The sequence below is a fragment of the Varroa destructor genome, unplaced genomic scaffold (genome assembly GCF_002443255.2).
Source record: "Varroa destructor unplaced genomic scaffold, Vdes_3.0 BEIS01000001.1, whole genome shotgun sequence".
In the NCBI taxonomy this organism is placed as follows: domain Eukaryota; kingdom Metazoa; phylum Arthropoda; class Arachnida; order Mesostigmata; family Varroidae; genus Varroa; species Varroa destructor.
In genome coordinates, this window is record NW_019211454.1 from 10,842,106 (window position 1) to 10,869,201 (window position 27,096).

Consider the following 27,096-nt stretch of genomic DNA (forward strand, 5'->3'; position numbering starts at 1 on the left):
GGGCATGATGTAGCTCAAAGTACCGTCGACGAACGTGAAGCTGGTCGCCTTCTGATACCCCTATGCACACATTATCGGGCATCATTAATGATAGACAAATATATGAGAGTAAGATCATGTGGCAAATCCATGACGGTGCGCATGTTCATTTCTTCTTCATATCATCCTCCTTCTATTTCGCTATAAGTAACCCCATCGGAGATCTCATCAAGGTCATTATCGTGATCACAGGCCTCACACAATAACGTTGGTCACGACTGGAACGAGCCCTGCGATACGTCGTCTATTCTGTTTCCACAAGTCGAATCTGTTTCTGGTGGTAACTCATTTCGTAGCGGAAACCCATTTGCTATTCAAACTTCTCTATATATTCCAGCGATCAAGTGTGTAGAATATGGCTATCTACCTGATGACCGTAACATCTCAGACTTTGGCTTAACTTGTGGTCAACAATGATTACGCGAATACAATTGACGCAGTATAAAGCGGATATATTTTTTTTGTTTATTAGTTGTCTTCGTGTGAAACTTGAGTTCAATTGGATCTTCGTCTTATAAGTCGCCGGGCGACAGTTCTCCTTCCACAAAACGGCGCCAACGAAAGGCCACACGAGGGCCACCCAGGGGGTTTAAAAAGTGGCGCTTCGCGCAGGCCAATCCGCTAGCAAAGGGACGTCTACCCTTTCCCCGAAGGCGGAGCAAAGGTGCCAAAACTCAGTGGCGGCTTTGGGTTCGCAGAGATCCATCCTAGGATCGGTGCTAGAAGAACTTCGAAGTCCTCTGCCGGGAGGCCGTACTAACACAGTAACGCAACTAATAGATACCGTCGTACGTAACAGCTAATAGTGGTGCAACATCACGACCGTTCGGTGTGCGTCAATTACGTACGACACTTGAAAAAAACGTGCCGTGTGCGGACTTGCTTCGATTCCAGTGTTACACCAACAACAAAGTACTACTGTTTTGTTGTCAGTGTTATCCTGTTCGCCTTTTCTCGTCGGCATCGTATGGCTATCTGATCTCTCAATATTGCAAACTGTTATCATTTCATTCCGGGACAGCGCGCGCGTTGGCATACGCGACACAGTTCATCATGCCGTCAGCAATGTCTAATGTCCGAATAAGTTACCATTGAGCCGTGATTAGGCGAGTAAGCCGTTCAGAACATTGGCCCTGTGAACCGCTACTATCCACCGTCCAAAGTGGCAGTGGACGAGTCCTGTGCGCGGTTCGATCGCAATTGTCACTATCGCTGTCACTAGCAACTAAAAAAACGTCGGTGCAGGCGGTACACACTAACGAACACAAAGTTATCACCTTAATCATTGCCGTCTTTTCTACCGTTAGCCATTTGCAGTAACAACAAATATGAGGTTTTCGGCTAGCTCTGTTCTCTGTACGGCCTCGCTACTCGCGCTAGGTGTAGCTCAAGCGATGCAGAACGAGACCAGCTATGATCTGTGTCCCACCTGTGACGGTAATCATCAAGCGGCAAAGGAGCGACGACTAGCCGAAATCAAGCAGTCGATCCTTGAGAAACTCCATCTCGAAAGGGTGCCAAACGTCACTCGAAGCGAGCTAGAGAATATCCCGGCAATGAATGAGCTAATTTCGTCATATCAAGCACGAAATGGTAGTGGTTCAGACCAAATGTATGGTGATCAAAGCTACGGCTTTACGCCGAATCCTGACTACGATGATTCGGAAGATTTTTACGTTAAGCCGACGGAAGCGATCATCTTTACCGATCCGGGTGAGTGTCTATGCTATAAGCCCCCCCCCCCCCCCCCAAAAGCTACGTTCACACAGTATAACGTACTGTGCCTCGAACTAAAAACCACTCTTATTTTGGTAAATATATTTTAAATATATCGTGCGTTTAACAAAAGATATTGGCGATTTCTTGCAAATCTAATTGGCCACCTCTTTAATCAAAATTACGTTTTTGGATTTGACCCAGAAGATAAACTTTTTCCGGATTCAAAATGAAGCCCATTTGATTTAAGGGTTTTCGTCAACCATCTGAGAAATGTCCCAATGTATTTAAAGTTGACCTAAAGTTGATCGATTTGTTCTAAAGACGTTCTTATTAGATCCCGATAAGAGCTAATATATACTTGTGTACGGACAACAAGTTCAGAAGTTATCTATCGTTCCATTAGATGTTCATGCAGAGCAGGCTATCTATCCACTTGCTGATATTAAAGTGATCCATGGCTTGAAAAATTAGACAATATTTCCTCTAAGAAACCTTATAAGTGTCGGAAAACTAAAAAAAAAAAAATTGTTATAACAACCCTCTAACTTGTACATCGTCAATAAGTAGTAGTTAATAGATATTGAGATAAAGTTATGATGATACCGTGCTTCTTTCTACCGAGTACAGCCAGGTCTAGAAGGTATCAATTTGGTTTCATAACTCTAAAGCGATGTTCAACGGCAGTACCGGACTGAAACTGGAAACATATTTTGGGTTCTGCGAAATTTCGAAATAATTGCATTTTGTCTTCGTTTTCTGTTCGTTCGATCGATCGATCGATCGATCGATCGAAAAGGAGGAAAAGGATCAAAAGGTAGTCAACGATACCGATATAGATATCGAACGTGCACGCTGGCCCAGCTTGCTTGGATTCAACAGTCAGCAAGTCTAGTTAGACATTATCGCTTATAAACCTGATGACTTCCCTTCGGTGGTCAGCGCTGTCATCGTTAGCGGAGGCCGATGGTTAACAAAAACAAACCAGAAGGATTGAGAGTTGTTACAATGGCCTTTTATCAATTCGATACGTAACTTGCGCATTTTGCTGTGTGAGGTCCACTGAGAGTAGATTGTCCTCGTGTGAGACATCACGGTTGATTCAATTCACTAGAACGGAAAAACAGAGAAGCAGCATGTCTATCGATAATCAAGACGAACCAGCCTGGCTGACCGTTGGCTAAGCTACGTCTATAAAATATCGCGTATTTTAGGAGAAAACAATTTTAGCGGACGCAACGAAGGAACGAATAACACGATGATATACAAACAGTTCTCGTTGTACGACAATAATCCTCATCTTAGACAAAGAGCTTCTGCTTGAAAACGAAATTTGACGATGCGGACGCCGACGTTGAGTTGCCAACGCGGGTATCAGGACAATGTCATCTTTTGCTTCTAACATTTCAAACGCACTACGTAAATGTCTGATATATATATACACTATAAAATCACATGCCTATATCCAAAGTGCTGTTGAATAATCACTATGAATAGGGCCAATAACACATTATTTTATGTTAACCATAAAGCGAAACGTATAGCTGCCGCCATAGGTAAACGGTGCTCTCCGTCATCCGCCATAGACCATACATCATCACATGGCCGAACGTTACTGTCCGTCTCGCTGGTATCATTGCCTTGTGCTTTGGCGGACAGCCGAAACGTATAGATATTGGACGATCTGGGCACGTATTCAACGGTAGAGCACAATTTGTGGCTTGAGAACGCCACAAGTCGATTAGCTCACCTGACAATATTCCCGGAACTGTTCGTCCGAACGAGTCTCCTCCATCCCTCCACCCATCTCCCCCCCCTACGTTAAAACACTTCGATGTGAGCTACGTATTATCGTAAGAGACAGGTTTTATAGGGAAAGCACCACAAACAATTGGGCGATGATAATAAAATCGAGTTCCGCAAGTCTCAAATGAGTGTCTTTCACTTAACCTAATACATTTAGGACTCGTTGAAAACAACGCAGAAATATCTACTTTCTTCACCAGGTACAAAATGAGTAAAAACCCTTGTTGTTGTGTGATAAAGGGCGTCTTTGGACCGTTAGTAGTCGTCCTTATGCCGTAAAAAGGCTCTAACAAATGAGAATAACATTGCATGCAAAAGGTCATAGAGAAACAGCTAAAGCACTGACATGACTGAAAAAAATACTTCTGCATAGAAACGTTGATTATTTCAGATAATTCTCTTTAGCTAAATGACTGTAACGCATTATCCTTTAAGTGTGACATTTCTATACACTTGATCTAGCTTCTAAGCATTTTTGGATCGAGATCTACGCACTGCAGCCCAATTTAGACGTGGGATTTTCGTGGGATCTTTTACAGGAAAGAGCGTCTCTTGCATCCTCATAGGAGCTTAGCTAAGGACCTGTCTGCTACAAACCTTGTGGCTGTACATAATTGTTGATACTTTTACCGTACATACAACATTAATAGTACCTATAAGCAAGCCTTCGAGAAGCCCATTGCACACTTATAGTGACCTTAGGCTATATCGCATATGGCCAATAGGTAGGTTAGTGGCCAATCGCGATTGGAGTGGCCATTGCACAGTTGAGAAATAGAGTCGCCGTCACCCAAAGCAAGGCTCTCCAACCGTTCGTTGTTGTTTGGCCAGAAAGTCCGAAGACCAGAGAATGATATAAGTTAAGATGGCCTAGCCCGATGATCAGGCGGGTTTATCAGACGGTCAAAGTCTACCGGCCGCCTGCACATTTTCTGGTCGATGACATTCTCGAAAATGCTGACTCTTCTTCGAGGCCGGCCTTAGACGTTTGCTCACTGGATGTCCTGAGCCACTCGGACAGATGGTGGCCCCTCACCCCCCCAAGAAAGCCTGGCCGTCACCCAACTCGGCCGCCGTCAAAGCTCGCCGCTGCATCGACGAGTTGCGGTGACTGTTGCTGGGGGAGAGAAGGCTAGCGTGGGGGAGAATACCAATGGGGTTAGAATGGCACCAATTGGGGCAGCAGCAGCAGCAGCAGCAGCAGCAGCAGCAGCAGCAGCAACAGCAGCAGCAGCAGCAGCAGCAGCAGCAGTAGCAGTAGCAGTAGCAGTATGTTGCGTATTGCACACAGCACGAACAGGACTGTACTAGCCAGATGATAGAAGACAGGACCAACAGGCGCAGCTGCGCCGGCGGCAGGACTAGCAGAAGCAACAAACGATCAGACTTCTTCTGCTGCGCTACTTAATGCATTGTATTGAGTTTATATGCAGTCGACCCCAAATATACGAGCTCGAAAAGATGTCTTAGGAAATCCACCGATGATATATTACCTCTACAAGCTTCTCTGCAGCGAAGCTCTCTACATAAATGTGTGTAGATGACTACATGCGCGCACCTCTCCATAGCACACCTCTCCGATTATAATGCTTAAGGTGACAGTGATGATAATGACAGTAGTTTAGCTGAAGTTGTTATGCAGCTCGCAGGAACGACCACCGGACATTCCAGCTTCAGCGACAGTCAGAACCTGCCAGAGCATGAGTTGTTGAATGTGAAGACTATCTTCAGCACACAGTTCCCTATAGAGCGCCTCGCGAAAACAGATCTGACAATTTGATCTGAACAAGTCACAATAAATTCCCGTTTGATATCGTGTGCTATCTTCAGGCCCGCCACTTCGTGATTACGGATTCTATGAGTGACTTACTGAAGTAGTTGATTCGCTAGTTGATCACGGCTGATTGCGTTCAACTGATTGTGGGAGAGGTAATTAAATACTCCGCATCGGCCGTAGTCACATGCCAACGATTGATCTGCTCTAGTGACCAGCGACTGTATTATGACTTCATAGTTAGACTCGTACGCTGCGCAAAGCATTGGACCGTATGTAGATGGCTGTTTGCCAGGTTTTCGAAGCGAAAGCCAGCTGACGTCCCGGTCTTAGTATATGATCCTATTAAGAAATTTATCGAAATTTGTTTAAATCGACTACTTCGAAAATCAACATCACCCATAGACGACAATGCGTTTACTGAATCCGTTAACTATTACACTGTCAGAGTTGTTCAAGGTCATTGCCACGGCCAATATCCGAAGCAAGGCCGTTCAACGTTTACTTTAGCTGCTGATGCTCAGCTTCCATGGCGGCAGGCGTCACGCGAAGAAAGATAAATGCGGTTATCGTTTTATGGTCACAGTTTAGATATCTACGTATCAATTATTCCCATTGGCAGCATTTTCTCGTATCGGAACTTTATTATTATAGATTTTTTATTATTATAATTATAGATGAGTGAGGAAAGGCCTGCTTGACTACTCTATTGAAAATAATATATATATATATATATATATATATATATACGGACTTTTCGTTTGCCTGAAAATAAGTTAGAACATTTGTTACAGTTATTCCACACATCATTCAGTCGTATGAAGTTGGCCTGCGAATATTTTGCCTGTCGTTATTATTATTATTGTTATTAGTTACTACGTAATTTTCTGAGGCCGACTGGTAGACTTCATCGCTGTTCGATCTGTTATATCGAGTCCTATGCCAGTTCAACTGCATCAAACGGGGCGTCTACGGTACCGCCCACTCGATGGCCGGCTAAAAATGGGTTTCAGTCACTCGTTGAAGTGGATAGTACTAAATTGCGAGGAGACGTTAGAAAAGGGGACGCGATCAGATAAAGATGTGAGCGAGCGTGTGGCGTTCGGCTCGTGGACCCATGCATATGGGTCTATTCTATTTCAGCATTCTGTTTTAATATGTACTTCAAAGCCGGTTTGGTCATCCTGAAAAAAGGCGTAAATTTTCGGTCAGTTTTCTTTTCGCTATCGCCGTTCTTTCTCTCCATTAATCTATTTTAGGCGCCTGTCCACGTGGGGGCGATACTGTTCCGCATCAGTTTGCTAAGGTGTGTCGGTCTTCAACAAGTACCAGCCGCGATTTTTTTTTTTTTATAATAGGCCTTGGAACGCGTGTAATAATAACCTTAGGACCAGATGTACACATTTGTTTGAACGTGAGCTATTCTAATGATGTCAGTCATATCACGTTCAGTATTTCTAATTTAGAAGCCCACAGAAAATGATAAGTAGAAGAATGCTTATATATCTCTGTACTATTAAGACAGGTTATAATTGCGTCCACGTTCAAAAATGTAACTTTTAGCTAAAAAAAATTATACAGATTCCTTTAGTAGAGGTTCGTTTGATGCATTGAATTTGCAACTGAAATTATCACACGTTTCGGGTGATGTTCGGTCTATACGATTTAAAAATAAAAAGCACAGAATATTCCAATATTTTCAACTGTTAAAAGTGGCGAGTTATCTAATTGTCTAGAGTACCTTTGCATTGAGTGGTGTCTACGACGACGAGATTTAATTCGTAAACGTTGGTCTCTTCGAAGATGGTCACAGAAAGTTACTGCTAAATAGAAATTTTGTCTATTGAGAGAAGTTCGCTATTTTCATTTTGTCCATAGAACCTAGTATTGTTGAGACCTCATGATGTCTCTCAAAGGTACACGTAAGTTTCGACGATTGTCAGCTCCTGTGCCGCTTCCCTAAATGTAGCGCTAATTGAGTTTCTTTACGTTTAAATCTTGGTAGGTGCTTATAGTTTCTGTAGGAAATTGTTATATCTGTGCTATAAACCAGGTGGTTTTGCACCATAGGTGCTTTGCACAGACTGTATTAGTGCTATGCTCGTGTCTACGTGGCGCTATCCGTATTTTGAAGTCAAAATATTAGCGCTTAGCAACGGGCCTGCCAGACTGTGACAGGAGAGGATGACCAGGGTTACAAAACCATCACAGCCCTTAAAGTAGACCCAGGGAAAGCCTATCTCAAATAAGAGGTGTTTGATTTAAATGGTCGCGTTCTGTTCTATATTGTCGTTCTCGAAACTAGACATGTCTTCAATTATCGTCTTGTCTTTGATGATTTTGCTTTAATTCGAAAGAGCCTCGACTGTTCTCCCTTAATATCCCTCTCTAGTGAGCATGTAATATCAGTACTGCAACACTTTCCAGAGATTTCGCGAAGTCGATCAAGCGCAGCGGCAAGACGCTGGAAGCGCCCCGCTTATCATACAGACGTATGGCTTCATTGTTTGTCTCCTTCACAACGAATTATACAGTGAAGCGTAGGTGGCCACAGGTTAATAGTCGTGCTGCCCGGTTGGCAGTCGTTAGAAACAGTTTCTATGTTATATCGCTGTTGAGCTAAATTCGATTTTTGTATATATAGGCAGGACTTGAACCTGCTGCTAAGATGTTAAATCCGTAATTTACATAAAAGGTGTACGCGTTAGGCTCAGAGACAAAAGAACTCTGCCAGAAGTCGTCCATATGACTTCTTTTTCAATGGCGTTTAGTATGATACATATTATTACAATGTCAATAAAAAGAACAAGCTACCATCTGATACCACCCTATTGTTTATAATATTAGCGCGACAATCATTCAGTAAGTGTGGGTACCGATGCGCCTGTTTATGGTAACTGTCGCGGTGATGCTTGGCAGTGTCGAAAAAGACCTTGCCCACTCGTTTAATATTTAACCTAGACTATAACACTCTTTTCTTCTAAGGCTTCTATGAAAAAGCTTTGAACAAAGCTTGTTCTTACCAACATGGGACGAAGCAGACTCATGTACGAATATAGCGAACGGCGGTCACTGTACATCATGTGTGTGTGCGTGCTCGATTTGTCGTGCTGACGGGGTCGAGCGACAACCCTCGGCCGACCCATGGGATGACTGCAGTGATGAATATCATGCCATTTAGCCTAAGTTGCGATCATGAGAAAAATCTGAACAAAACAAACGGTCAGTTGCCGCTCCATTATCCGTCTAGCTCGGCGTCAACCCCGCGCTAGTTTCAAGAAGGCTGACGTCTTGTCCATACGGTCCCGGCAGACCTCGAGCGTTTGCTCATCAGGGTTATTGACCCCCGTTTATTAAAGTAACCAATGCTCAGTGCAGAATCGAGAGTGTATGAGTTTAAGGTGCGTTGGCACCTAGATGGGAGCCGTGTCCACGGGCGCGGGTATTTTGGCAAGCGATAGGCATCAATGCTGTAGTAGAAATATTGTGTTACTAGCTTTTTACAGGATCACACCCGGTTTACTTTGCGTCGGTTTCATTGTATCTGATGGCTTGTTGGCCACGCCAAAATCTCATGTATACAGATGCGATCCTACAAGCTGTCGCGCGAAGCCCCTCAACCCCTGGAGACGATACTAGCACAAGACAAGCTTAGCAGATAGAACACAGCAGGCGTATCGCTATTGGAACAATGCCGTCAGCTAGACGCATTGTAGCCTATTGAGCTTGCATACTTACCGCGGCTTTACGTACAGCTGACGGGATGGAAAACGTCTAGTTATATTGGTTACGTAGTATTTGTCTTGTAAGATAAGAGTTCTATTGTCGCGGGCCGCTCGTTAGGTATTACTCGTAAATACAAACATATTTGATATTTTGTCATTACAGAAAAATAACTCGGGCTGATGCTATTTATATTTGTTACCATGGATTGATGCACTGTTTGCGATGCTGAAAAAGGGCCGGACAAGCTTCTGAAGACGTAATTTCCTGAAGCCCACCGTACGCGAAAAATCTACCCGATAGGTTGGTTGCACAAAAGTAGCAGCAGCAGTAAGGCTGCTCGCTTAGTCATGTGCCTGGCATAGTAACGTAAAAATTATTACTCCACACATCATAAGATGTACAAGGAACTTAATAAAATTTTCACGGGATCTCGAATCTGTCGTATGATTCAGACAAATGTTACGCATGACAATTGCAAAAATGACATTCAGAAAAATGCCCATAAATCAGACAGGCATATAAACCGCTTCCGCGGCATATCGTGCTTAGAGTAATTATCTTTAAGCAAGCAATTAAAGCTGCAAATATAATAGGATGATATTAATAGCGACGAAAATAGCATTCGTATATTGCTTTGCGCATGCGCAGCACAGAAGGATCAGTCCAACAATTTTTTTGTTGAAAAATGAAGACAAATAATGGATACGCAGCTTACGAAATGAACGAAAACTCGATATACATATATATGTATGTATATATATATATATATATATATATAGTCATGAATCAGTCGTGAACATATCAGTGAGCAGGGTCACTTTCCTTAATTTTGTATTCGAAATTCAGATCGGACTAATCGATTATTTACGGGACCGATTTCGTCTTTACTGTAGGTCTCTGTTTCAACTGTGTACTCTTTGTCTTTTCTATCTAACCTGAAAAGAAGAAATCTTCATTAGCTATATTTAGTCAATAATGAATTTACAGCTCAACCTTATGTGATAATTATACATGGAAGCCCACCCATGACATCAACTTACGGTCTCCACAAAAGTCAACGCAAGTTTACGGAGTACTTCTCGAATACGAACCGTTCTGCCAGCCTTCGAAAGAAACATACAGGTCGAACTGGATGATTCTTAGTTGTCGAGCTAGACTAATCAGCCATTGATATTATGATCACGAAAATAACTGCAATGAACTTGTGCTACGAGTCCAAGCGGACCATCATTATCAGCGTAGTTTCAGTTCCTCAATCGCTAAGGGAAAACAGGCAAGGTGGCAAGTAGAGTTTGGTTTATATTTTGTCAGAGGACACGTACCAGGGAAGCGTCACATTTTTCTCTACCTTCGAAAGGCAACACGGCCAGCTGACGTAAAATTGGGACGAACCCCGGATAGTTCCACTGTAAAATTTTTGGGAATTGAAAGATAGACGTAGGCCAATAATGAACTTATAAGATGGCCGATAACCGCAGCCACTCCCGTAACTGGAGGAACGTAAAATGCATATTAGAAAGATGGCAGAGATTCTGACAGGACGTGCTTGTCATAAATTGACTAAGGATTCGAACATGAAAAAACTGGCTTTGCATTGAACATAGCATTTGTCCAATCAGGACCGAAAATATATTGCTGTTTATCATTAAGGCTGTCGGACGAAATAAGTTGGGGTTTCGACTTCAGATGTGAACTATGATTACGAATGAGTATATTACTATACTCATGAAGCCAAGGCCCAGTTGAAACAGTCGAAGCTGAAGGATAGACGGACTCCGAAAGAAGCGAACGCTGTTCCATCGGCCGCGATTCAATGATCGCGACTGTTTGTTAACTTCATAGAAGAGAGCAATAGCCGGAGTGTACTACGTATCACTAATTGATAGGATTAAAGCAGAAGTCGCGAAAAAAATTATTGCATATATGGTATTCATTCGGACACCAGATCGTTTCACACTTCAATGGTCGTCAAGGTAGAAATTTACGAGTCGGAGTTAAGGCTGATTGAACATCAAGCGTACGCACCCGACCTGGCCCCCAACGATTTTCTTCCGTTTGTTAGGCTTACATTTTTACCCATATAGTAAAGATTATTATTATTATTATTATTATTATTGAATATAGGGATCATCGCATTTGGCAGCTTAACGGTTCAAAGTAGCTTTTAGAGAGGCGGGTATATAAAGCCGAAAGGATGAAACAGTCGAATTTTATTTGATTCCAGTGTGAATTACACCTTCGGACAAACCTGTCCCGGTTCTTGCAGCTGCACAACCATGTTCTACTTGTATTTTCGTTTTTATGCGATAGTAACCAATGCGCCATATTTATTTGCGCAGAATAAATTCGAATTTCTAAGAAATCACTTTGGCTGACTTATTGCAAAAGGTATTGAGTTGGAACACGCTGAGGAGTGTCGGCGGTAACTCACTCCTGATTAATTTTCTATATAAGTCAACCGTACAACTGAAAGAAAGTATGAAAACAATCAAGAATAGAACATTTCACAATTTTCATCGTCTAAATATCAGTTACCGTTCTCGACTACAAACGATCTATCGGTATTAATCAGCTTGTACGTTACCTGGCAACGAGGACATTTCGTCTGCTTGGTAACATCCTTAAATCTAATCGTCCGTGGAAGTTCGATCGCTCTGCTTCGCATGGTCTTTCGAAACTCAAAGAAATAGGGTACACCAATAACAGGACAGGAGCGCTGGAAAACGCCGGACGACAAAATCTGCCAATTTTTATTGGTTCATATAAATTTGGGCAAAATTGATGTCCCCCTATTAATGAAGTGAGTGTAAACGAACATAGAAATTCAAATGGGATTTTGTGTGTGTCGACAGAGACGTCCCTGACGGCCGCACTCATATCTAATCTAACTACTATTTGCTTTGGGTACGGTTTTAACTAGGTGCCTGAACATCTCAGGGATAGATCAGTTTGAAAAATTAATTCTCTAGACTCATGCTTTGCTGCTTGTGCAGCGGACCTAAATTCGGGCTTGATAAAATAAAGTAAAACTACTGACAGGCTAAAGGCCTAAAAAAGTAAAAAGTTTCGAAAGAGCTACTCGGTGTGACCTACATGGACGGCCCGATAGGAGATAGACAATCTCATCTTGAAACCAGCCTTTGATATCTGCAAAAAAAATCCATGATCATCAAAAATAATTTCCTGCAATGCGTCCCCTATTTGATGAATTTCTAAACCTTTCTAATTTATTCCTAGTAGCGAATGTTCCGTGTCGGCGCAGGAAAATCTTTCCTGGGTCCTATAGAAGCTCTTTAATGACCCGCAACGAGATCGACAGTCAATTTTACGTGGTTTTTTTTTAAATTTTGGCGGGGATTTGCTCGGTGGAAAGAGATCTTTGAACAGGAATAATTGATCTTCGCTCATATTCTGAGAATGAAACCGGTGCTTCCGCCATGATTAGCTTGTAGTCATGGTCCAGAAAGACCTAGATTGGTTTTCTTGTACCAAGAACAAGAAATGAAGACAAGCCTGCTACAATAAGAAGCGAAGCACTAGGTGTCCCAAATTATCCCGAACACCCTCTACATGGCAAACGATGTCAAGCATAAGGGACGATATGTATTCTTCAAAGACGAATCAGGAAAAACGAAGAAGTAGGAACCACACTCCATTCATTAAGTACTTCATTTTATTTGGATTTAAACCCGCTCGAAAGTCTGACAATTTCTATACGATATTATATTGAATGAAATCCTATGCGATCGATCAAGCCGTTTTTCTCGACACCGTCATTACCTATGCATTTTACTTAACATTATACTACAAACTTAGGATGAGCAGATGAAATCGATCTCTTTGGATCATAAACACCTGTACTTAGGCTATCACTATTGTCTAGTTGAGTAGTGGACGTGTGCCGGCGCAGTATTGATGCCCGATCAGTTGGCGTTGTCGTGCGCTTAATTAGCTAATGAAAGACTGAACACAAGTAAATGTAGGGTGCACTGTATTTAGCTCTGGAATACGCTATTTCTATGGTAAGAGAAAATAAGAAATTATTTTTTTGCCTGGCTTCCAACGCCCTAATTGCTAATGGCCTTTCTAAACGCCAATTACCGACAATAAAGAGCTTGGCATGACTTTGAACACATTAGTCGAGAGATACATGTTCACCGGCGATATATAATTATATGGTGCCAACTTCAAATGCGTTAATAAGTTGAGAAAATCGCAATGGCGTACCGCTTCGCTTGTGGGGAAGCTTAGGCTACCCATCAACCCGAGCCGTACTACCAAGGGAGTCTGAATTTACAATCTACAGGTTACGGTTAGTATGGCTCAAAATGAAACTCACGTAGCCGGCCCACCTCTGGGTTATTTTTTTTGACTTTGCATATAAGCGACTGCAACGAATTTGCACGTCCGATGTCTCAAGTGAGTCCACGGTGACTAGAGAAGCCAGTTAAGAGTACGTAGACGTATCACGTAAATGTCAGCGGTATACACTTTAAAGCCTAGTATCGATAATGCACGAGTAAAAGGGAATACGCTAATAATTTGCAGACGCTTTGTATGAAAGTCTATTAACATTGACAGATACAACATCTATTTTAAACCAGATCGGAAGTTTGGCTAGGAGATCGTTTGACGCGCGGCTGAAGCAAACCCATAATGAGTATCATCAATACACAAACGTGTAAATATATGAAGCTTCTAATAGAATTGGTCGCGGCTGAAACATTCTTTATTTAAACATATATGTGTGTATTTTAGTCAGTCTCGCATTCGCCGGTTGTTATTTTTGCCCTAGCGGGGCAAGTATTTCCAGATGACACATGCCGTATAGTCCGTTCTCGCTAAATCAGTTTCACCATAGGTGATCCTCGTCGTGAGCCGTGAATGAATTCCAGGCATTGCCATTGAACTTCACACACATGTGCTATTGACACCGATCAGAGAACCCCAAGCGCAGATAATTTTTGTTGCTGATCTACTTAGTACGCGGCCGGTGTGTCCGAGAACGGTTATTTCCGTTTGGCGTCGATTTGTCGTTAGTAATTATGGGTCGATGGTCTTTTCTCAAAAAGCAGACTTTTCGCTGTATTTCATTTTACGTTTCTTATCTTTGACTATCGTAGCTATGAGACGGCCCCAGATGGGGATCGAAATTCCGCAAATGCTTAAGAATCAAACGTCGCAGTGTTATACATCTATCGTGGGTTGAACGAGCTTCGTTCGCATCAACAACTTTATCATCAGCAGCAGCAGCAGCAGCAGCAATGCCCAACAACAGGAATAATGCAAATAATCTATGCATAACATCGGAACACGATAGATTGTCCTAATTATTATTGCCTTATGATTCCTGATTTTGTCAGGCTCGTCCTGTATCTTCGCGTGCTGCCCGCTTCCAGTTATCAACGGCAACCAGCTGCCAAAACACGCTCCTACGCTATTACTCTATTTAGCCACTGCTGGCAAAGCAGTGATTATGTAAGTAATCAAAGCTAAGCCATCCAGCATAAGCAATGTACAGCCGTCTATGAAGATAATTACGTCGAAAGCAGAAACGAGGAAGATACATGAGAAGAGCTGCTATGACGGACTATTAGACTGGCCTTTCATACTCTACCGAACGCTACTTTGTAACAATTCTAGACCAAGAATAGCGTCACCGGGGGGCCAATCAGACAGTTCGCTACTGATGGAAATTCTGGTTTATATAAATGGATATGATAATGATGATGATCGGCAAATTATTTATTCAGAGGCTGACAAGGGAGACAGACTCTGATGACGCTATCCTGGCTACCGTATTATCAAGCGGGTAACTAAGATCTTCTTCTTCTTTTGTCCCATTCATATTAAAGTGTACGCTAATTCAGTCGCACTTAGATGAGTCAATAAGAAGCGAGAAGGATCCTGGTGCGCTTATGACCGCATTTTAGACCATATTTTTAATATCTACGATACGGACAACGAAGCCACGGCGGTTATCTGCCGGTGTGGAGGAAGTACAGTTCAGACTGTACATGTCGATTGTCAAAATTAAAATGTCATTGGCTAGTAGCGTATTTAATTGGACTGATTATTTCAAATTAACGGTAATTTCCGTACGATTGTGAACATTCGATGATGAACGAGATGATCATTTCTGCGTCTACTGTTAAGGTGCGTCTATGTTCGCACGTTTTTATTGCATCACGGCCCTCAGATTAGTTCTAGTATGGAATATTTCTCCCTGTCCCCTCCTTCTTACGGGAATCGGAAAAACAAGACAAACCCGAAACGTCTTTGGTCACGCTCACTTTCCTCACTCCCTCACATTGACCTTTGATCGTAGCCAACAACGATCGTAACGTCGTCACTCATCACAGAATATCCTTGTTACCGTAGAACGCAACGTCAACGTGCCGTTTTAACTCTTACGGTCGGCGCTTTAAGCGCTATATACAGATCTCCAGCAAAAGGGCCGTACGCCATCATTTGTTCTGTGTACCACCTCTCTATCTATGTTTCTACTATTATCGCTCGCTCCCCTCTCACAAGCAGATAATAGATCCTTCTCATCCGGCGCAGCTCTCTCCCCGCGCCTCTATTGTTAACCCGTTTAGGTGCACCTTCTCCAAAAGTGTTCAGCTCCTCCGCTGCGCGCCGCTATCTTTTCGCGCCGCGAAGGCCGACGAGGACGCAGAGAGCCAACTATCTCTTGCTCCTATCTCCGCACTAATGAAGTCTTTATTCATCGCAACATTGTCAGCCACGCTTTCGCTGTACGTCCCTCATCAGTTGATCTAGTTGTTATGTGTACGGCTCTGCACTTGACGCATCTAAACCGTTCTATTCTGCCTGCCCACACAGCTATACGCACGTCGCAGCGACGTACGCAGCCATAACAGGTAAGTAGGTGGTATTAACTCGTACAAATTGCTTGCCCCCGCTTCATGCGTCTCCAAGAACGCTGCCGCTACGGTCAGCAGCAGGTCAACGTCGCCAGCAGTACCGTATTTATTTCCAGTAACACCACAGATTGTCTTCCCATTACTGTTTGAGCTCGTGTTGCGGTTTCCGCGCGCGGAAACCAGGATAACCTGGCGACGGTGACGACGACGACGACGACGACGACGACGACGACAATGGCTGGAGTGGAAGCTGGAATAGACAGTAGAGGTTTTGATGCCGAGTGGTGGCTTCCAAATGACCAGCGGCCGTTTCATTCTTTGGTGTCCTGTCTTTGGCGGTCTAACAGAACTTATTTGGCCTTTTACGCGTAGCCAAACTAGAAGAACAAACATGAGTGATGCAAGCGAACGGGTATTCACCTAGACTTTATAGATAGATCGTGTTCTCTGTAATCCAGTGGGTAATATTACGGCTGATTTGATTGATAAGTGCAGGTGAGGAAAGAATTAAGAATATATAACAGAATCGCAAGCTATTATTATTATAGACAGAAACAACAACGATATTCACCTTAATACGCCATATTTAACCTTTAAAATTAACGTCAGCTGCTTCTCGAAAAGGAATACCTGTCCGATCTCTGGCTATGGGCATGGGAGTCATTTTTAATTCTACCTATTTTTTGCTCAAGACGTATGCGAAGAGACTTATCGAATATTAGGAGACTTTCTTCCCACAGCCTAATATGTACTTGAATTAAGGAAAACATTATCAATAATTGTATAGCTTTGAATCAATCTAGCTTGTGGTCCTTCCTCAACCCAAGCGATTTGATATGACCCATTGATCTAACGATTTCAAATGGTGTTTATTTCGAACACACACGAATAGGGCACAATTGCCCGTTCCAGTAAAGGTTGTTGATTGTGTATTCGACGCGTGCTGGGGTCAACAGCATCATGGGAGTATATCATCATCGCAGTTTTTTTTACTTCGTTTGGACTAGAACATATCCGCGCACACATTAACGTTTATTTGTATTTTAAGAGAAATAAAAGAGACACACGATGCTGTCGTGCAGTTGCACGGGGTCTTGACATTCATTCCTAATACCGATTCTACGCCTTGCAAAAATTGCTTCCAATTTTCGACAGAGTGTAAAAATGTTTAGCCCTGTTCCTGTAAAGGTAGACGGTAAAATAAAGTACGTCTAACATAAAGTAGTATTTGAAACGACAGATAACAAACAGTGAAGGAGAAATACTGGTTTCCACCTGTGTAAAACGTGTGTGTGTCCCGGCAAAATGAGAGAGAGAGAACAGATCTATGTGGTTATAAAACGCATCGCAAGAGCTCGACGAGACGCAAAAGCTGATTTTGGACAGTAACATTCATCTGGTAAATATGTACTGAGCCGAGGTATCTCCGGTGATACTACCGACCAGCAGCGATACTCCAAAGCTCCCTAATAAATGCCTAATATAGCGTCAGAAATTCATATTAAACGATCTCGTATTTTGAAGCTCTATATGTACACACACATGGATATCGGCACAGGCGAGTAAGAGCGCAGTATGAATTATGATCTAGCTACGTAGCTAGTTGATGAGAATTCACGAGAAAACAGCTGAAATTTACGAGCTCCGTTTTGAAACTATTGCATCCGAGGGCTGTGCTTGTCGCTAGGAAAGCTTTGTCCGCCGATGACTGATCGCTACTTTCTTTTGCCGTTTGCTATCATTAGGTGTTAGGTTGTACGAGGCCGATGTGGGTGGTATTTAAGATGCGATATTGTTTATACTATCTAAAAAGCGAAACCAATACACAACCTAATAAACTATCAGGCAACGCTGTTTCGATATCCGTCTGTCAAAACACGGCTAGTACCGTTAGCGGACATCTGGGCATGATTAGCGTCCATCGATGGCCATATCACAAATGGAACAGCCACTGCCAAATCGTTTTCGTGGCTCGCTATTCGAACTAGCATTTCGAAAACCCATTGCTATTTATTAAATATATGATGTCATGTATGTCGACATTTTTAAATGACACCTATGCATAGAGAAGTTAGCTACGCTGCTTACTACAGCGCTTACGGTACAGTTTCCACATGACCATTGTTTATTCATTTACCTGTCATCGGAGAGGGAGGACGGCGTCCCTGCAGCAGTACGTACTGCTATTAGTGATGCGCTTCCGTCCCCCGCAGGGGTATGCCGTACCAATACACCTATCTGCTACCATACTACCTCCTACCAGGATACCAGCGGCGTCAACCCGATTCAACGAACGGCACTTTGAACAAGCAGGCCACACAACTAACGATATGTTAATACCAAATGTGTATCTATATAATAGCAACAAAGCTTTGCGAGGCGTGCGACATGGGCCTGCGCAACAGAGTAGGACGAACAATCGACGAATCTCGTAGGAAGGTGAAAAGCTGGCCGACGTATTGGGGATAACGTGGAAGCGTTCTGGAACGGCGAAGGGGGCTAGGAGCGTCAGAGACCATCGTCGTCGCCAACGTCGATAGTCCGTCGGTGGGATTCATTAATAGTGGTGATGGTCAAATCGATCGCAGGCACAAGACACCAGTTTGTAAGAGGGATTTCAACCAGCCACCTGAACCTGTGATCGTCTCGCCAGGTACATTTGTCTACGTCCATAGCTCTTCAAAGACGAAAGCGGACGGTGGAAGCGGTCACTCGTTCTCATATTGGAAACAAAAGGTTCTCGTTGCGGCCACCGACTCGTTTGTCTACCATCATCGGCCGATTCACTCGAACACACAACAAGAGTGGCCCGCTCGAGCGTACCAATGCCGCAGATGGGTATGTTTGGGCGTATGATCGTGTTTTTGGGCTTGGAGCAGTGTTGTGGTAGAAATGGGCATATCGAGACGTCCGATGAAACCCGTTCCGCAGTCAGTATCAATTTACCATCATCGATTTAGCGTATGTAAATTAGTTAATATTCTGCCATGCTGTGGTTGTATCCATTTATTTTTATACAGCTGAGCTATTTCGTACTTCAAATATTCCGACGTACTTCTAAAAAGCAAGATGCTCGCCATAGCGTTAAGCTCCGTTCTTACTAATTAACCAAGCAATATGGTTGCTGCCCTCTAGCCTCCAGAGCTAAAATAGAAGACGATTTACCTGACTGTTGAAAGCTGGGCCTGAAACTGCAACTGATGTTTTCTCTGCCGGCATCAGATTCATTCTTCAGTAACTATGTTAGAGGATTATCATTAACTTCTAGTTTTGAACAACCGATCAGGTGATATTCGAACCGCAACGATAAGATACAATAAGGAAACTGAATGCGTCCTACGCATAGGTAGGTAGGAACTCATTCGATGTTAACTGCGCTCATCGGCTTTAACTCTAACCAAGGCGGGCTTAATAGTTAATCGTCGAGTAGACGACAAAGCATCAGTACGTTACGTCTCCAATCGCTGCCTTTCGATAATGAGTTGTCTATTATGCAGTATCTTCAATTTGTTACATTTTAGCTTTGCGTTTATGTAATCCTCGCTCTGGACATGAGTTGTAGTTGTTTGATTGGAGTCCAATCGTATTCTGCCGGACTGCGGAGCCGAAAAAGCTAAACAGTAAGTCTGGCGTTACTACTGACTGGAATCGGCAGTCCAGCGCTTTACTGTGTCGACATTTGTAGATTGTAACCTTGCTGTCTGCTTCGCGCGCGTGATAGGGGAGCACGTGGCTTTCTGTCACGCAGCCTGCCACTGCGCGCCCCCTCGCCCCACGTCGCGATGGCCATCACTTGATACTTGCGACTCAACAGGCATCCAGATAGGCAGGCACTCGTTCGGCAGGCCTTCACTGCTATTAACTATTTACACACAATAGCGAACTATGAATATTAGTACTTGCACTACGGTCGTAGGAGACGAAGCTATCGCAGTTCGTGTCCATTGAATACAACATATAAAATTGTCCGGAATCTCGGAACGGTACAAGCACCGCCTGCCGGCGCCTGTCGCACATAATGTGCGAGAGTGCTATACGCCAAGCGAACGACTAATGCCCCACAGTATAATAGAGAGAGAGACTAGCTTCAGGGGTGGCCGATTCCTTCATCTGAATCGCTGTGCAAAAGGCGGAGCGTCGAATGCTGGCGAAATGAATAAATATGACGAGCTGATTGAGCACAGAGACTGCTAGAGCTATAAACAGTGAGCAATGCAGCCTGCTCTAATATACTAGTCTGGCAAAAGTTTATCCAGGTCTCTACATAGATAAGATACCGCCTTCAATAAAATGGTTGTGTACCGTTAACGAAGGATTAGGATTTCAGTTCTAGAATGAGGCATAAGCAACACACGTGGAGAAAGCCCGTACTTCGTGGCTCTCTGCGATAGAGAAATTCAGGGTTGGCGATCCGCTCAATCACTTCCTACTGTTGCGATACCATTTAGGCAGTAGATTTGGCTAAGAAAGTTTCACTAAACTTTAAAAATTCATCAACTGGCTATTTAGCTGACAGGTATACCATTAGGCTTTCAGTTCAAAGTTTCAGTAAATGCTACGAAGCAAGTTTAAGTTGAACTCTAGGCCCAGACGAACAGCTGCATTAGGTATATGTCTACATTGCATTTAATATTAGGCTACGCCTTTAAAGCATCTACCTGCGGTCCAAGTTTGCCCCTCAATACCTACTAGGAACAACTGCTTACTACAGCATCTGCGTGAAAAGAACTATCACGTCCAAACGCACATCTGTAGCATAGGTACAAGTACAGATACCTGATTAATATCAAAAATGTTGTTAATTTTCATTGATCAAGGTAAGGTAACTCACGGAATCTTAATTAATCTAGCGGGCCTTAACCGGTTCGAGAGACCTATATCTATCTGTGCTGATAGCAGCATTCCTGCCAATGGCTGCTATTATTCGTTTTCTATTTCTTTCAGATCTAACAGAGAAGTATTTAGAGATCTCCGGATGGGTTATTCCGGATAATCTGTTCCAGTTTAAGATATCATCAACGATCTTAACGCAAAGGCTCGATAGGGCCGAGTTTCGGTTCCATCTGCCTTGTGCTGTTATTCACGAGCTTGGAGATTTTACGGCCGTCATCGAGAAAGTCATCCGTGACGATTATAGCGGATATCGAACTAAAAAAGTGAGATTAAAGGTTATTGTATCATTGGATTGCCACTGATGAATGATAGGCGTTCATCCCATTCATATAAATTTTTTTCTAGCTACAACCTCTCATAGGTATCTATCGAAAATATAAACAGTTGTAGCATGTCGTCATTTACTAGTAGTTCATCATCACCTGCTAACAACATTCGACCTCGATGCCGTCCTATGTATAGCAGAAACGTTTAGCAGTCTATATACTATAGGAGAAGAAGTTGACATTAGGAAGTAGTATTACGCCAGAACGATCCGATAGGGACAGTGAGCTGTCGTCTAAGCGTAAGGCAAGAACGATGATACATAAGCATTTAGATCGAAAACGTTCAAGTGAACTGTGCTTTTTTTACCAAGGCGAGGCCTGTTTCTCTCAAAAGGCCATTTTTTCCCCACTGTAGATCAAATTTCGATAAAAGCTATTTTTTACCACCCGATTGTAGTAACCAGGAACGCTATGGGTTATGAAATTAATATTTTCGGCTCGCTCGGACGAAGAACAGGGGCAAACGACTTAGGTGTCTAGTGTCACGCTGAACCTCTACGGGGAATGGTGACGATCATATTGATTGCACATATACACATACATGAGATACTTAATTTAGCTACTTAAAGATTGTACAGACTGACGTATTAGGTAGGCATCTTACTGTACAAGATTTCCGTTATAGGGTAGTGCGAAACACGTTCGAGGTCATCAATGTAGTCGCGATCATCCAGGTCGCTGGATTCAGGTAGACGTTAGGAACGATCTGGACAGCTGGTTTAAAACTCTTGGTGAAGAAAATCTCGGCCTGAAATTACGTATATATGATAACCGTGGGCGAGATGTCAACATCCGCTTGGCTACGCACAGCAAACATGTACGTCAATAATGATTTATATAAATCCTTATTTTCTTTTTTGCTTTCTTACTTAAGAAACACTGCCGCAGATTTGAAGCCATTGTATTGAAGTCATAAGTAAATCGAGCACTATGAGATAAAGCTAACCTGAAAATATACAACGAAAATTCGTAGTCGGCCTTTGTTGTTGACAGTCAGAATCAGAGATTTCAGTTTTATGATATTCTTAAAAAAAAACACACGATCTTCCCGTTTCTAGAGTTCGGACCTAAATGAGGTAAGCACATCAAGTTTCAACGGTACATTTCTAATATGTCAACATTCGCGAACGTATTATTAAAACAAAAAAAAGCCGATGAAAGTTGTGCATTAAATCGATGAAACTAGTAGAATTCAATCAAATTTAGTCAATAACGATCGCGAACCATTGAAGTCAATACAAAAAATACACCTACCCCTATCTTTGCTTACTATTGTAATTAGTTATTCTGTTAAACGTTCCTGTTTTTTTTCTTCATCTGCCTTGCAGAGGCCTCTCCTTAAGCTCACAGTTTCAAACCGCAGTAAGGGCCGATCGCGTCGATCCAGCTTGGCTGTGTGCGACGAAACAAATAGACAAGTTCGTTGCTGTCGTTACCCATTTACAGTCAACTTTGAGGATTTCGGTTGGAACTGGATAATAGAACCGCGCAAGTATGAAGCTAACTACTGCAATGGTGAATGCCCATTTGTCTTCACTTCACACCAACACGTGGTTACCCAACAGGCGCAAAACTCCGCAACGACAATGTCCGCTCAGCAGCAACACCAGGTCAGTAAAAATCCTATCACGCCGTGCTGCGGGCCTCGTAAGCTGAACTCGATATCGATGCTGTACTTTGACGACCAAAGGAACATACTGCATGGTGTCCTGCCCGCAATGGTTGTTTCAAGCTGTGCCTGCCTCTAAACGCAGAGGGAGGGCATCGTGGTACCGCCGCGCATCACAGACGAGATCACAAGGTCGAATGGGATAGAACAGAAGCCGTTAAAAATCTGTATGTGGCAACAGTTAAGGCGATAAGAAAGATAGCAAAAAAAAAAACAGCAAAAAAAAATAGAGAAGAACGTTTCCAAAACAAGACCATGCCCTACTCTCACGAAACAGAGGTTGCAAAATTCTGGAGATAGCTTCTCCAACCGGAAACAGTTTAATAGCTGTTCTGGAACAAGAATTATGGCGCGTGGGATCACTCATGAAGGTTTTAGGCCGAAGGCGAAAAGTACCTTTTCAAGATTGAGCTGTTTTTTAGTGTATTCTACTATAGTGTATTTGATAGAAATCGAACGGGTTCTATTCACAAGTCAGGAAGGAAAATCGTCAGTTGTTCAGAAAGGCTAATGAAGGAGGCTTCTGGATCTGACACTAGCGCCGCCCTCAAATGTGCCCCCGGTGCACGAATGACGAAATCAGATCATATGTCAGATAACCCACCGCAGAAAAATTGTAATTTAGCCGTCTTCTGCTACTTTGGCAAATTCAATTTTCACGTTCGTAAAGAAGTATACCGATGCGCATGAGTGGGCAATAGATAAAGGTAAATTGTTTCCAATTAAAGTATAGGGGAACGTGGGACCGGCAGAACATTTGAGCTGATTGTCGGATATTACGGAATAGGCACGAAAGTTCACGGGGAAATTTTTGATTATGGGCTCTATTTTAGTCTAAATTGCTTTTTGTCGATTAAGTCAACCCTGAGTGCCTAGTATTGTATTGGCCAGATAGCGTGATGTTTTTCATTTGATATTTAAAAAAATATGTTGGACCGGTAATAGAACTGAAGACCGGCAAAATGCTTTTAGTCGAAGTTATAAAACGAGGAAGCAAAAACCTTTCCGTCGCGTAAAAGGGATAATACTCGTCATGTTTCAATAACAAAAAAAGTAGGTGGCACGCGAACTCCGAGCTGCTGGACTATATATACAATCAAATTTCTCCGCTTCGGTCAGCGTACGGTGTTAGAGATCCAAGGCGTATTGCGCCTTGTAGACATTGGTCGGCAGAATTGGAGAGTTAACCGGGAGGGATAGTAATGGTCTAACTGTAGCGGAATGTTTGAAACTGAATTGAGATTTCGGAGGTCGCGCAAAGTAGATCTCAGCAGTAGCTGAAGTTTTTTGTTTTTTCATTTTGACAGACAGGGAGAAAGAGAACCATCGATCGATTGAAGCTACATGGTTAAGCTGACGACCTCAATAGCGTCGATTGTTTCGCTAAGCCATTCAGTTGCCGTGTCAATTAATTGACCTTGATAGTTGATGTTGCTTGTTGTGTTTCGCTCCATCTCAGCGTCGACAAGAACGAGCAGCGTCGCGACATGTTGTTGTTTATTAGTGTTCTCTGTCCAAGTGCTTTCTTTGGCATCATCATTATGCCCCACCTGTCATTTAACTGTCCCAAAACAGCACGCCATACCCCCCCGAGGAGAACGATATGATGGAGAAGGTCTAGTGGATCAGCAGCAGCAGCAGCAGCAGCAGACGGGTAGCAGCTTACCATTTGCGGCGATGGAGGACAGAAACAAAATACTACAAGAGAAAAGAAAAGGAAGAGTCAAGGTCTAGTTCAGGTTGAGATGAGATGCTAGTTAAAGGAAAAAAGGGCGAAATCCTAGGTGGGGTGAAGGTAGAGGAGTTGAGCAAGAGGGTCGTGGTTGCGATTGCGAGGCGGAACAACTGCAGACATTTCTATTGGTCGTGGTACAGAACCTTTCTGGGCCCCATGCCGGCGTAGTATAGTCGTGCCTCTCGGCGGACGCACTTTGTCGACGCGGATATATTTAGAAAATGGTCGGATTAGTGAAGCTCTATGAGTGGTGCTCAGTATCATTGTGTGTCGGTATCAATGGAACTTATATGGTCTCTGCCTATCCTCGCATTCAACATCCACAACTGTGAACAATGATTTTGAAGATCGTCGAATGATCGTAGCAAAAATTGTCTATCGGAACGTGAACACACTGGTATCAGCGACTCTAAGCGGCTGTCGCAACGAGAAGCCGCTGTGGCAGAATCATCGAATCGAATTGATGCCGGGTCACCCATTAGGTCCTCCATGTCTTCCCTGCCTATTCTCCGTCTTATTCTGCCATTCTCTCACTTAACTAGCTAATTAACGCTCAGCTGAGAGCTGCCAGTACGGGTAGTGGTAGTATGGCTAGAAGACAAGAGACTTCACCGCTCGCCCCGAACCCACAGTCATCATGTATCATCATTGTATATCTTTGTGTATATTTTGGCCCTGTCATGTAAAAATAGGTAAGTTTTTGCCAACACACAAGGAAAAGACAAGAGAGAAGAGGCAAAAGCAACGATAAAAACAAATTAAAGAAAAAGTGTTTTAAAAGGGGGAGCAAAAAAGGAAAAAGAAAAGTCTGTTTGTGAACTCGATCAATCGAGTGGCTCCAGACGCGCGTTATTCCGGCTGTGTAGCGTGTACATAATAATAGGAGTATAGGAATGGTAATATTTATAGTAATTATGCTATACCAATAACAGTAACACTTATAACAGCTACAGCAATTCTTCGTGGCACAGAACGAACGAACACTTTTACTCATTGGACAACGCCAAGCAAATCGAAGACAACAGAAAGCAAACAAATATACGGATAGTAGATAGTATAAAGCAGCGAAGCACAAGGACGATTGCCGAGGTGTCTGAAGATTGCTTACGCAGAATAACATGGTATATATCCACAAATCATAATAAAAGGGCTCACATATACATATCCATTAAAACATACCATATACTAATAGGGACACTTAAACTTACCTTTGTTGCTAGGAAAGACGCATCTGTCACCCACTTTGTCACAGTGACGCCCTCCCTTAAATGAAATTGGCTTGCCTATCTACGGCAGATGGTTTTGTGTGCGGCCATAAAGCTTGGTCGCTACCAACTTGAGGACCGCAGCTCGTTTGGCAAAACAATATTAAGTATAACAAATACAAATAATTTTGTCACCGTCCCCGTTGAATTAGATAGAACGTTGTTTATCACCACCACCACCACCGCCGCGTTGATTTTGATATAAGAAGAAGCCGAATGGTCAACGTTAAACACGCTTGAGCAACACGAAGTTGATATTGAATGTACTAATAAAAAGACAAAAAAGACAATAAAAAAAAGTTGGAGTCATTTGGGGATTCTTAGGGGAAAAGGACGGCCGCGATAGAAAAACGTCCCCCTCGTAAAGTCCTCTATTCGTATTTGCCAACGTGTAATTTCCTTGGCTCTTTAATTTGAACAGGAACAGCAGATAGAACGAAAGCGTTGAGAGAATACATGTTGAAAGTCCAGCACAAAGACCCACACATCTCATTCTGTACAAAGGACAATGCAAAAACAATGCATTGATTATTAATGTGTTGATGTTTACCCGGCTGTCGATCATGCTACAGAAAAAAAATCAGAACTATCAATAAAATGGAAACCTAAATAAATGTAAATGGAAGAGTCAACTTAAATTTGTTCTCTTTTATCGTATACACTTCAGTCGCCCGATTTATCCTATGTATGTTTTGGGAGGGATGCGGAATATACGTTACGGAGATACAAATTAAAGAAACATTGTAAATACGACACAATGGATAGCTTGAGGGCTCCTAAATTGTGTTAAACATCTCGTTTCTACTGATCAATTCGTAAACAAGAGTGTCAGTGCCTACCCAGTCATACTCTGTCTAGTATTCGCCCTACCTCTGAGGTTTTAATTTTCGAAATTAGAGAAGTACCTTTATACGAGCTAACACGTTTTTATGTGCAGAATCGCACGTTTATGTTAGACACATATATCAACATATATGTTTGTGTCCTTACGAGAGTTATTTATCTAAAACAAAACGAAAACAAACTATGTGACATACTTTGGAACAGGATAACAAATTTTCTTTTTTAGCACCTGACCACAGTATATATATATATATATATAATTGGTTATAGACCATACACATTCCTATAATCGTTCTGTCTATGCAAGATTTTTGCCTAATTCTCATGCACCGCATTGTGTGTGTGCCAGAGAAAACACATCTACATTTGTCAACAAAATGTTTGCGGAAACTGTTGGGCACGAATGATACAGAGGAC

At 42.7% G+C, this 27,096-nt stretch overlaps 1 protein-coding gene across 4 annotated transcripts in view; it reads left to right on the plus strand.

Moving 5' to 3' along the window:
* The first annotated feature begins 641 nt into the window (after window positions 1-641).
* The window catches only part of LOC111247231 (growth/differentiation factor 8-like), a 34,888-nt gene continuing 8,433 nt past the window's right edge, over window positions 642-27,096 (plus strand). For 2 of the 4 annotated variants that reach the window (XR_015323035.1, XM_086982601.1), the window contains exons 1-4: window positions 642-1,752; window positions 20,893-21,104; window positions 21,793-21,984; window positions 22,496-22,777. Coding sequence is in view for 3 of the 4 variants with exons in the window: in XM_086982601.1 (XP_086838727.1) it covers window positions 1,368-1,752; window positions 20,893-21,104; window positions 21,793-21,984; window positions 22,496-22,777 (1,071 nt within the window). In the remaining variant the exon portion in view is untranslated. Of the gene's footprint in view, window positions 1,753-20,892; window positions 21,105-21,792; window positions 21,985-22,495; window positions 26,469-27,096 lie in introns of those variants that run through there. The other 2 variants (XM_086982606.1, XM_022797910.2) reach the window with 2 other exon arrangements.